Raw genomic sequence first — 12,673 nt, 5'->3', positions numbered from 1 at the left:
GTGTTCCTGCCTGTTTCGACCCCTCCTGGTCCGTTTCATTTGCCCTGTCTGTATCGTAGTCACCTTTAATAAAGCCCCTTTTGATTTCTCCACGACGCCTGCCGTCCTCGCCCTTGACGTGACAGTGTGCTACTGACCGAGTCAAAAAATACACGGGTGTATTGAATGGTTACTACAAATGTTGGGGTTAAGAGGAGAAGGTTTGAAACTAACACATTGAGAGACATAATATCACAGTTTTACACCAACATGAAGATCACTGAAACATTTTTTCTAAGTGAAAATACTTTTGAACAGTATTGTACATCTAAAATTATTAAAGGCGACATCTAATGGTGGAGGGGAAACTCGTATATGACAATACGACCTTCGTGTACTTCTATTCTGGATACTTTCATTTTAAACTTTTCCACTAGTGAATAGGGACTCAAAGAATTATTTTCAATGGTATTAAAGATCGTACTGTTCCAGATGACCGTTACGATGGGTAAGCGCAGTAATTTAAAGAAACTGAAAGCGAAAAATCGGACTAACACTCACAAGTAGTAAACGGAAGCCTCGGGTGGTTATTTTAGACGACAGCAACTTCCTTCCCCAGGTATTATCTGCATGCCTGCCTATGACGTTGCCTGTCCTACGCATTGATCCGCAGGCGTATTTCACCTGTTGCACATGCGTAGTGCTGATCCCGGCAGGGGAAGCCCCAACCATAATACTGTGCTTCGGAAAAAAACGTCCATGTGTGCGCAGGTGCCCTCTGCTCAGACACAGAAAGATCCATTAAATATGTTTTGGTGAAAGGTTTTAGTGTAGACGCCGTAGGATTTGACTGACATGACACAGGAGGGTCGTTCTGAGGTCCTTTTGAGGTGGTAAGTTTTCCACAAACTGTGACGTGTCAAAAGTTTCGAATGGCATTTGCTTTTATTCGGAAGCGATGTTCCGTTTTAAAAGTTCTCCTTTCAAAGGCTTCACTTTTAACTTGATTTATCGGGCAATAAACGGTGTGCATATAAACGCGTGTGTGTCGGTGCCATTCTATAATTTATTGCGTGCTTTTGACAGCTTGCCGTAATGACTAATTGTTAGTAATATTCGTACGTTAATCGTCATACATATTACCATAAGGATTACAAAGGCGAAATAGTGATGTTCATAGGTGTATTTACAAACCTTTATGTTTGAGAGTTGATGCCCATCCTGTGGGCTGAGACCATATTTTGACAGTGTTAAGTTTCTCCAGGGGAGAGAAGAGGAGGAGCATGCAGTGGGACATCCGAGGAGCGGCAGTGGTGGCCAGCGCCTTCCGCTTCCTGTACGGCTGCGCCGAGGCCTGCCTGCTCCCATTCCTCACCATATACATGCGTCGCCTTGGCCTGGCAGCCTCCATGGTGGGTGTGGTCATGGGCACCAAGCAGCTGGTGAGCCTGGTCTGTGGTCCCGCCTCCGCCTGTCTGGCCAGGCGTCACGACAGGCGGCGGGTTGTGGTTACGGTGTCACTGCTGGGCTCAGCAGCTGCCTGCCTGGTCTTCCTGCTGATTCCCTCTGTCGTCGAGCAGCCGCCAAGTCCCCTCTGTAATGACACCTCGGGGCCAGTGGAGGGTGCTGTGGTTTCTCACGACCTGGGTGACTTCTCCTTTCAAGCCAGCAGTGTCACGCCCAGTCTGAGCTCCGTTACACGACTGTCACTGGGTTATGAAAACACGATATCCTACAAAGCCATGCCCTCAACCACAGTTTCGGTCCCAGAGACCGGTGGTGTGGTGAACATGTCCAGTCCACACAGTCAGGAAGGGCTCTCTACGGAAGATCACACAGAAGATGTAGGATTTGTGGGCAGAAACCCAGAAACAAACGTTTCTTCAGGTCAAAATGCCTCGCAGACCTTGCTTTCTGGGAGAGTATCGCGGTCAGCAGACGCAGTGGAGGAGTGGAATCAGAGACGAGGCGAGTTTCTTGGGGGCCTGAAGGTGATGGACCCTCAGCACCAGCTCTTCTTCCTGCTGCTTTTGGCAGTCAGCCTGTGGGCGGCTCTGACGGCGCCGCTGGACCGGACGGCCACCGACGGATTGTACGAATACCTAGACTTCGTGGATGCCACTGACCGGCACCGAGCGGCCCAGACCTGGGCCTTCCTGGGGGGTGCATTTGGGGCATGTGGTGCAGGTCTCCTGGTCAGCAGCTTGGCCTGCCTGGTGTCCACCAGCCGTGCCATCCACTTCTATGGTTACACCGTCCTCGCTGGTCTTACCCTCCCCACCGTCTTGCTTCTGCCCATGTACAGGCACAAGAAGCAGGAGGCCGCTGGGAAGGCGCTGAAGGCCCTGCGGCTGGTGCGGGGGCACCCCCGGGCGCTGCTCTGTGTCACCACGGTCTTCCTGGCTGGGGCAGCCAGGTCTGTAGTGAGTGACTTCCTGTTCTGGCAGATGCAGGACCAGGGTAGCGATGAACTCCACATGGGCCTCGCCCTCACCCTGGACCTGCTGTCACAGTTGACCTTCAACCTCTTGAGCAGACACCTGCCCCGTTTCCTAACGCCCGGCCGGGCTCTGAGTGCGAGCACAGCCTGCTTGGCCCTCCAGTGCCTTTACGGCTCTTTCTTGTGGGGTCCATGGACGGTCCTGCCTGTCCAGCCATTGGTCGGCTTGGGTGTTGGCGCCCTCTGGTGGGCAGTGCATGAGGTGAGCGAGGACATCGCCACGCCGGGCACAGAGAGACACGTGCTCGGTATATTCCAGCTCATGTCGGCGGGCCTGGGTGCCGGCTTGGGCAGTTTTTCTGGAGGCCTGGTGGTGCAGAGATTTGGCGTGCCGGTGCTCTTCCGCGGCGCAGCGGTGGTATTGGCCCTCTGGACACTGAGCCTTCAAATACTCCAGTACCAGACCCCACACCAGAGGCGGATCAACTATTCCCAACTGCTGACGGCCGACACGAGCGAGGCCAGTGACTCGGAATCGGACCAGGACCGAGACTGGCTGGCGAAAGCTATGGATGACGACAAGACCAACAACAACAACAATTGGTAAAAATCTTGCCTTCAGCTGACTGACAGCTGTTTCCTGCTGGATAAAAAGCTGCACTGTAAATGACCAGACTTCCCATTAAAAAGACGTTTCAGTGGTATGGATGAGCCTCGTTCTCGTAAATCCAACCACGATAGTGTTATTGGTGCAATGATGACTGTTTGAGTTCCGTTTTCTGTTTGTCATTTATCGAGCACAAAGTGTGTCCTTTGTCTCTCTACCTTGTGTGGTGATCAATATGTCACATTTTTGGATGGAATATTATGGGCAAACATTAAGGCACACTAAGAAAAATTATAACCGAAATTTGCAATGTGAAGTTATGGCTTTCATGCTACATGCTAGTCTGACTTATTGACAGTCAGGTACCTAATGGTTGATACCTGAAGAAATATTAATTTATGAAATACTTTGTAATGCCTGAATTCAGATTAGTCGTGTTTGTCAATAATGGTCTTCGGAAATATGGCACTGTAAATACATGGGTGTGAAACACTGGGGGGGGGGGGGGGGAGGTGTTGGGCTCTGGGGGGGTTTACCTAAGAAAATGTGAATGGACTTTTCCCCATGGCTTAAAATTGAAGGCCATGTTTGATTGTGAGATTTTTCAAGGCCTGTATTTGAGATTGTTTGGAAAACACACCTTTCAGGTGAAATATGTTGATGTCACGCTGTATTTGTTTCCTTTATAATCTCCCTAAGCTGGTTTATCAGTGAGTGATTCCAATCTGTTCACTGACTCCCTGGACATGTAAAAGACAATGAAGGTCTTAATAAACATCAATTACGAAAATTGCTACAAGCCACGCTGGTGACTTCAGTGTCCAACATTTTTGCATGAGTTATTCTCATTATGTTAATAATAATAATAATAACAATAATGTGTAGTTTACAGAGAAACTACACAAAAAACCAGATAACACATTATGCACTGGGAGGGTTAAATGCCTGAGCAAAAAGAAAGGTTTTTAGCTTGGTTTTAAAATCTGAAACAGAGGTCGATAAACGGATGGCAGTAGGGAGTGAGTTCCAAAGGTGGGGAGCTAAACGGGGGAATGCACGGTCACCATAGCGATGTAATTTGGAAGGGGGGATGAGGAGTGAGCCAGTAGGGGGCTGGTAGGGTAGAAGCAGTTCAGCAAGGTATGATGGGCCTTGGTTATGAAGAGCTTTGAATGTCAGGAGCAGCATTTTAAAGTGGATGCGCTCTTTTATAGGGAGCCAGTGCAGGCTCTGCAGAATGGGTGTGATGTATTGGTAGGAACGAGTGTGAGTAAGGAGGCGGGCAGCAGAGTTCTGAAGATTATGGAGAGATTTAGCAGAGATACCAGCGAATAGTGAGTTACAGTAGTCAGGACGGCTACAGATAAAGGCATGAATGAGGGACCCGGCAGCAGAGTCTGAAAGCTATGGCCTAATATGGGCGATGTTACGGATGTGAAAGTGAGCTGTTTTTACTGTGGCACGTAGGTGTGCGTCCTCACCATATGTGAGAGGGTTGGGTCAAAGGTGACACCAAGGTTGCGGACCAGAGGAGAGGGAGAGATGGTAGTGTGGTCCAATTTGAGGGTTATCGGACTGATTTTGCCAAGTGTGGATTTTGTCCCAAAGACAGAGATCTTAAAAAGACATTACATCCAGAGACTGGTAGGGGGCAGTGTGTGGCTCAGACAGCTAAGCCTCTGTGACCAGAAGGTTGCTGGTTCAAGCCTGATCTCTGCACATGTGCAGGTCCTTGAGCGAGGCCCTTAACCCCCAGCTCCCTGGGTGCTGCTATGGGTGGCTGCCCTTCACTGCCAAGCTTGCCCTCACCTACAGAAAGTTGGGGGAGGCGTAAAGGGAATTTCCCCACTGGCATCATTATTCTAGAAATACAAGTTAGCTTTTTCGCTGCTTGGTTTAAGGCAAATGTCATGGTTACGACGGTTCCCGCCGATTACCAGTGTTTGGCTTTTTGGCGTTGATATCTCCCCCTAGCTGTGACAGGGTGTAAATGCTATACATGCTGGTCATGGCTGCCCCTCTCAGTATTTCCGCTTTAATGATTTAAGTTGAGCCGTGTTACTTCTGTCCTGGGTTCTGAAGTCTGCAGTACATCTCCAATCTCTAGGGGTTCTATGCCTCATATGCCCCAGCCTGAGACAAAGAGCAAAACTAAAAGTATTTTATCTTTTGTGAAGTGACAAAGGTGATAAGGAGACCGCAGTTCAGATCACATCTGCGTACTGGCACCTCGTGTGAAAACCGCACGTCTTGCATAAACGTACATACATGTCATTCTAGTTTTTGTGAAAACTTTGAGCGCAATATAATGGTAATGTGCTATAGGTACACGTCAATTGGTGACATTTTCTAAGTGCAAAACTGTTTTTCGAGAATCCACGCTAGATGGCGCTCATAGCTCAGATGGTTCGCCAGAAACCCGGCAGCCCAGGCTCGCGGACGCCGAACGCATGAGAACGTGCCCGCTTGTCACATTGCTGTCCTCGTGGCTGTCCATCAGTGATGGCATTGTAATTAGCATCCGACAGTCTGGAAATCGGTGTGGTTTTTTCGATAAGAAAACGGGGAAACTTTTTTTTTTGGTCCAAATCTGTCATTCCTTGGAGTAAACAAGATATGGAAAAACAGCGTAAATCACCGAAGCGACGTGAATCTGTGGAGTCCAGGAACGGACTGGGGGGTTCCGCCAACACAGGTAACGAGCGAAATGCACAGCAGTGATATGGTATAACATTTTTTACAGATTTCATTTTAATGGTGCGAAAAGCATAGGATTGACCATTATCGTCTGTATGCAAATAAATGAATCTCAATTAACTCTGACATATGATTTCATACGGAATAATGGAAGATTAACTTTTTTGCATGTAACTAGGTTTTTTTTTAAACTTGAAATAAAACTTTTTTGACGAGTTTTAAGTCTAATAACGTGCTTTTTGATGTGAATGCATCTTCATAATATTTTCTGGGTTGCATCTCAAGGCTGTGTAATAAATAGAAAAGACAGTGTCCTGGGATTGGCATTATAGTTGTAGTATTTCAAAGGAAAATATGTTTTTATTATGAATTAATCTGCTGTTGAAGAGATAATAGCCATGCTTCAAAAACTAATTTCTCTATTGAGGCAGATTTATTCCCGATTAAAATTGCGTGAAGTACTGATATTATATTGTACGCGCTGACAGAATAAACCATTTTATATCACATTCTGTACTTTCAGCTCTCGCGTCGTCAAACCAGATCTTGTAACGTGAGAGATTACCTACGCTTGCGTAAGCGTTGATTGTGTGTGTGTGTGTGTGTGTGTGTGTATGTGTGTGACCGCGCGCATGTATGTGTCCTGTGATGCACTGACATCCCATCCAGGGTGTACCCCAGCCTTGTGCCCTATTGCTGCCAGACTATCTGCTGACCAGCAGAAACGGTTCGAAGATGGATGGATGCATGAGTGTCGATTTCATATCCGAAATGGTAAAATGACTGAGCGACGTACGTTTTGTCATGATGCTATGAAATACCGCCTTTTGGCTAAATGGTGGCCGGCTCTGTGGGCGCAGCGCGTAGTGCGAAAGCGCAGGACAATGAGACACAGGTTTGTTTCCAAGACAACGCGGCATGTTTAGTCCTCAGAGGGATTCTCATTTCTACGGAGAAAAGGTTTTTTCGTTTTAGGGGTTTAAGTTTGAATGCCAAAAATGGACTGATCTCAGAGTGTATCCACAGCATATTATCATCTTAATGGATTTTGCCAAACCATTAAATTATGGGGGGGCTGATATGGGTGCTGGTCACAGCCACCCCCCCATGCTTAAACTGAAGTTATGCTCTTGGACAAAACATATGAAGGCATGTAAATTTTGTTCCACCAAAATATAATTTAGTTTCAAGCTGTTCTTTCCCAAATGGTTTTCAGGTTTTCGCCCCTCCTGACTATTTCTCTAATCTGCCGCCTGGAATTGGTCAGTGATGCTCGGTGACACAGAGCGTAAGATCCTGTCTGAGTTCATTCGGAGCGGCCTTTACATGAGAGGTCACGAAGTCGTTAATGAGCCAGGCGAGTTTTCTCTCAGAATGTGCACCTTCAAAACAAACCAGCACAGCAATTCAGGCAGAAACCTGCAGGGCAAAAGAGTGGCCGCCTTTCTGCAATATGGCATGTCTGATCATCTGTCAGGTTCACCTCTCAGCTTCTGTTACCCAGGGCTCTCCTATGCAGAGTACATGCCCGTTAGGAAATTGCGTAATAGCAGTTTTGAAAAATGTATTTTATCGCAAATACAAAACACCACCGGATAAAGTAACCCGTCGAGTGTTCCGCCATACAGTCGGCAACAGGCAGCACGGCTGACTGTCTCCATGGCGACGAGTCGCGGCGCTGGACCATTTTTGCCCTTGTGGCACCAGAGATGCTGCTCATACCCAGTGCAGGAAGTGAATCTCATTCAGTTTTGAAAGGCGTGCAGAACCGGGGTAGAAGCGTACTGTCTCTTTAAATTGAGAGAGGAATGGGAAGCAGCAGGTAAGGTCTGTCTCTGAGGAGGGGTGGGGCCCCGCAGCGTCGCCACACAGGTTATGGTACCCAGTGCTGATCATGTGATCACATGCCCCACCCAAAATATTAAGGATACATTTGTTGCATGCTCACCGAACGAGGCAATACTTTTGTCCATATAGTATATTTTCCCACTTGTATTATCTGGGCAAGTTTACCTTTTGGGGGGTGGGGGACGGTGCACCTCCCTAACGATGGGTCTGGGTTGGATAAGGAGAGGTTGAACGAACTCTGCGGTCTCCTGTAAGACCATAGAGCAGCCCTCAGGGACTGTAAGAATGTTCCTTTCCTTGCAGAAGGAGAGGATGTCGTTTCCATGGCTGACTCGTCCATCACCATAGAGGACCTCGAAGGGGAGCTTTCGAGAATCAACCGGATACGGGACCTCCTGGTCAGGAGGGAGTCGGAGCTGAGATATATGTGAGGACCAAACCTGTGTGACCTCCTTATTGAGCCCCCCCCCCACCCCCAACTTAACTGTCAAATTTCACTTTGTTTCCAGCATCTGCGTATATCGCTAAGGGCCTCATACGATCCTTAACGGAACACATGCTAACTAATGCTGTGTGAACTTTCCATGCATTGGGACTGAAGGGTACTTCTACTGTAAGTTAGGGTTAAAGTTAAATAAATGTTTTTCATTATGTCCTGTAGGATGGACGACATCCAACTCTGCAAAGAAATCACACGACTGAAAAGGGAGCTTCACAAATTGGTGTCTGCCCCAGGTACTGCTCGGCGATGAGGGCGAACGTTTGGGGAAGGCAACGTGGCCGTTTCTGCTGCGGCTTCCTGTCTGGTTTACACATCACAGTGCCATGAAAAACAACACGGTGGAATTTGTTGTAGAATCAGAGGAAGGTGTTGCATTGAAACTGTCAGAAATGCTGCTTTGGACTGCGGCTTACAACTGCAATAAAAAAACCAAATTGTCTTTGAAAAAGGTCTCTGATTGGAACGGAACAGCATGAAACGTGCAGCTGTTTCTGGGGAGCAAAATATTTATCTTCTTTTGAATGAATTTTACTCCCATTCTTCAGCTGTGGAAAAGCTCGATACTCTGACCTCATTAGAATGAAAGCACTGCATGTTCGTCGTGACATGATCACACGCAGCACTTAATGTTGATGATTCAGTCCCATCCGCAGCGACGCACCCTCTTGCATGTCGATATGCGGACCCTGCTGCAGATGCAGAGAAGTCCAGTGAGGACAGGGAGAAGGAGACGGAGCTTCTGTGGCAAATCCAGAGACTGGTGGAGACCAGGGACTTCCTGGTGGATGACGTGGAGCTGGAGAGGCTAAGGTGGGACTTCTTCGCCATGACCATATGGCTGTTGGTTCAATTCCCACGTGCAGCCTGGATGATGTACTCTTCAGGAAGTCGAACTGACCGCATGAATAGGTAAAAAAAACTGCGAGTAGTGTAATTTGTTTTGCATAAAAGCATTTACAAGTCTCCCGCAGGGAAAGAGAAGAGGACAAGGAAATGGCAGATTTCCTGCAATCCAGATTCCCAAGGAGCCTGATGGGAAAAGGTGGGTCTCTTCATCTGTGTGGCTCATTCATGGGTCTGCAGTGCATGGACATTTGTTTATTACATTTACAGGCTCGCCGACCTACGGACAACTCATACTTACCAACGGTCATAAAATAATATTAAAATTTCCGTTTAAACAATGGCTCGTAATAACGAACGTAGGCGCTACTTTGTGACGCACATGAAAACATCGCGCAGCTTCAGTCGTTCGGCGACTTGAGGTACAGAACAGTACCGTATCGTTACTTTTATTATTACTGTATAATTATTATTATTACTCTGTTTTTATTTTTCTGACTTACCTACAAATTCGACTTAAAGACAGACTCATTCATAACCTGGGGACTGCCTTTATGTACGTACTCGATTAGCATACTAGGGCTCTAATGGTTGGATGAGAAATGCCATGTGACTGTTTCCTTTATGCCCTGCCATAATAACCTGCAGATTAACCTGCTTTAACTTTAATCTTGCTTTATCAGGGCCAGTGCTATTGTACTAGTAAAGGGAGATATACTGTGTCGTCGTTATTGTGCCAGAACCTTTGGTTCACATGGTTTCCCTGCTGTTCTCTGGGCAGGCATCTCCCCCAGCGGGGCGACGTCCTCCAAGGAGCGTCAGTCCTCATCCCCGTTGGTTCCCAAGACCGGACTCACCCTGCTGAAGGAGTGCTGCGGGTTCAACTGCACGGTCATGTAGGGCGCCGGTGCGCTGCAGGAAGCCGCAGTGCTCACATGGGACCGTGACAACCTCCTCTGCTGATAATCCAACCGGTGCCGTCATCTTTATATCTGGCGTCTTTTGATTGGCAGAGGACTTGTGAAGACTGACACGCTACAGTCCAGCATTTGGAGGAAGATGCATCAGCGTTGTACTGATGATTCATGGAACCTTGATGGAATCGTAGACGCATTGAGAGGTTCCGGCGTAACCCTGTTTACGCCTCTTCCTCATTTCTCCAGTGAAGCCTCAGAAATTTCATCACACTGCAGGTGACCCTTAGCTATAAACAAACCTGAGCTTCTCAATAACAAACTGCAAACCTGCATAATTATGAATCGAAGACCTTTACTGGGGACATGCCAGCATCGAGAGTCTGACTGTGCGCACGGCGGGGACGCCGCTTTAACCCAGCAGCTGCTTGTGACCTTGAGATGCCCTCCACGGGTCCACCAGCTCCGTATCCCACTGACCCTCTGCGGTGCCAGGCTACGTTATGCAGAACCTTCAGCATCCGGGCACCATACAGTGCGTGGAGATCTGGAAAACCACCCCGATAACAGACAGACTGCCTTTCAGCATGGTGGCCATACAGGATCTCCCGACGACAGCCCTGCTTTCCTATTGGTCGGTGCTGGGATCCCACAGTCTGCTTCATTACAAGCACCTGAAGCCCTTTTCCTGTATCATACTGTTTTGAATGATTTTTGATTGAATGAATTTGAATGGAGAGGCAGAAGGAACAGGCATTAAATTTGGACATTTTTCTGTGCATCTGTATTTAACGACCCACAGTGTTCTAGCTTCTTTTGCGAAAATCTGATTTGTCTGAAGTTCTGTCGTAGTTCACTGTCGGTGCACCAGCTGGTGGTTTCTAACCTGCTTTTGAATGAATTAATAAGCATCACTTCAGTACTGACTGCACAGTCGGATTGTATTAATCTGCTAGTCTCTCTCCTCTTGTGAATATTTTCTGTGTTATTTCAGAGGGCAGACGGCAGCATCTGATATTTTGAATCGGTTGCATCTTGAATAGCATTGCAATTTGAATAGCATCTCCATGGTTACCGACCATTACAGTTATTTCTGAGCGTAACGTAATGTTGGAGTTCTGTAAAACGAACAAAAGCGTCATAATTTACCAAGCTACACTGTGGCGTTTCTGAATATCCTGACCTTTCAAATACATACAGATGCCACCCTGCGTCGAATGAATAAATAATTCTTTCTAATTGTGTGGTTATAAATCGCACATTTGTTTCATACTTTATCATTTTCTTACCACAGTCTGAAGCACAGTCACAGAGCTTTCGGGGGTTTCAGATTGAAGTTTAATAATGAGCTCCCTGAATGTAGCCTTCAAAAGGTATTTGGCCCTATTTGCATGCTAACTGCAAGTCATGTAAGCACCTGTGAAGCAACTGAATACTAAAACTGTACATGGTGTGAAACTAAACACCAATACCTGTTTGCATATATGCTGAGATTGTTCGTGCAGATATAGCCAAGCAATAAGGGGCCTAATCTGCTAATGTCTGCATGCCATGCACTGCTTGTGTGATACGGATGACAGATATCGCTGTCTGGGGACGAGGTACTGATGCTGCAACTTCACTTCAGTCCAATTTTAAGAATATCATAGACAGCCAGTGTCAGATATTGTCATGACAACAATCCAGGAAACTAGCTGTGTGGTATAGAGCAAAGACAGAGGAAATTCATAGGTGCTGTTTCAGTGTCCTAAATGATCATGTACCATCTTTCACCATCCAGACAGCATTCCGTCCAGGATGTACCCCAGATTTCATTGTGCCCTATGCCTCCTGGGACAGAATCTACCTTTTGATCCTTTTTAACTGCTAAAAAGGTCTCAGCCATTTTATACTAAACCAGATCCAACCCTAACCGTACGTTGCACAAAGCGTCAACAACATTTATTATGAATGAATTTTTTCCCATCAGAGTGCTGCTTCAATGAGCTTAAAGGCCGAACGTGCAGAACTAAGAAATGAACTTAGGACAATGATTTACAATTTAGAGGAATCCCGCTGATGTATGTAGCTAACTGATGCCTTAATTAATTTATGCTGCTGGTGATCTTTTCTAAACCTTAATCGAGTGAGTCCATTTTCACGTGTACCAGGGGTGTTTCTAAGAATTGAAAAAAATTCAGGGGTTAAGTCAGGTTCACCGGGGGCTTGACTTTTTTTATTTGAAGAAAGACATCAGGGGTAAAATACTTGGGGTTATAGCCCCCAGCGATCGGCTCTACACTCTCAGAAAAAAGCCTAAAAATCTCTACCTTTGCTTGTCACTGGGTCTGTACCCTCAAGGGTCTGGCAATTGCGCTCTTAGCTGTAGGCAAATGTACCTTTTAAGGTACAGAAATGGACTCCAAGGAACATTTCTGTACCACTGATGGTACATTAATGCTGTTTGTACCTTTGACATGTTACTCAGAGTCCATTTCTGTACTTTAAAATGTACAATTATAAGGGTACAGCCCCAGTGACAAGCCAAGGTACAGATTTTTACCCTTTTTTTCTGAGACTGTAATGAAGGCCGTAGTGTGTACAGTGGGTTTCAGATAGACGTGTCGATAATGGTTATAAGGGTTTCTTGTCCTGAGATTCTTGATCAGTCATTACCAGGTTACCTCAGTTCAGGGTCAGATCCATATTCCCCTGGAGACAAGTCACTCAAGATTTCATAAGGACAAAGACAAACTATTAACCACAAATAGTGTTGTGCTACGCACTTAAAAACTGCTTAAGGATAAAATAGTTTACGTAGACCTGGTGAGGCTGCTCATCACCGACTGTAGGCAGTGTGAAAA

The 12,673-nt window shown here is 46.6% G+C and overlaps 2 protein-coding genes across 5 annotated transcripts; both read left to right on the top strand.

Moving 5' to 3' along the window:
• The first annotated feature begins 619 nt into the window (after nt 1-619).
• On the top strand, nt 620-3,816 carry mfsd6l (major facilitator superfamily domain containing 6-like). Its single transcript, XM_023836183.2, has 2 exons — nt 620-872; nt 1,244-3,816. The coding sequence occupies exons 1-2, from the start codon at nt 835-837 to the stop codon at nt 3,024-3,026; spliced, it is 1,821 nt and encodes a 606-aa protein (XP_023691951.1). The 5' UTR covers nt 620-834; the 3' UTR covers nt 3,027-3,816.
• A 1,627-nt stretch (nt 3,817-5,443) lies between these two features.
• LOC111856300 (bMERB domain-containing protein 1-like) lies at nt 5,444-11,073 on the top strand. 4 transcript variants are annotated; one of them, XM_023836142.1, is made up of 6 exons: nt 5,444-5,721; nt 7,875-7,998; nt 8,233-8,306; nt 8,715-8,883; nt 9,045-9,115; nt 9,698-11,073. In XM_023836142.1, the coding sequence occupies exons 1-6, from the start codon at nt 5,643-5,645 to the stop codon at nt 9,814-9,816; spliced, it is 636 nt and encodes a 211-aa protein (XP_023691910.1). In that variant the 5' UTR covers nt 5,444-5,642; the 3' UTR covers nt 9,817-11,073. The 4 variants fall into 4 exon arrangements, with proteins under 4 accessions (XP_023691910.1, XP_023691908.1, XP_023691909.1 ...); XM_023836140.2 differs by lacking the exon at nt 5,444-5,721 and adding an exon at nt 6,138-6,497; XM_023836141.2 differs by lacking the exon at nt 5,444-5,721 and adding an exon at nt 6,146-6,497 and having other exon boundaries at nt 8,769-8,883.
• The last annotated feature ends 1,600 nt before the right edge of the window (nt 11,074-12,673 follow it).

Source organism: Paramormyrops kingsleyae, chromosome 22, assembly GCF_048594095.1.
Source record: "Paramormyrops kingsleyae isolate MSU_618 chromosome 22, PKINGS_0.4, whole genome shotgun sequence".
Lineage (NCBI taxonomy): Eukaryota > Metazoa > Chordata > Actinopteri > Osteoglossiformes > Mormyridae > Paramormyrops > Paramormyrops kingsleyae.
This window is presented reverse-complemented; position numbering and strand designations above follow the sequence as displayed.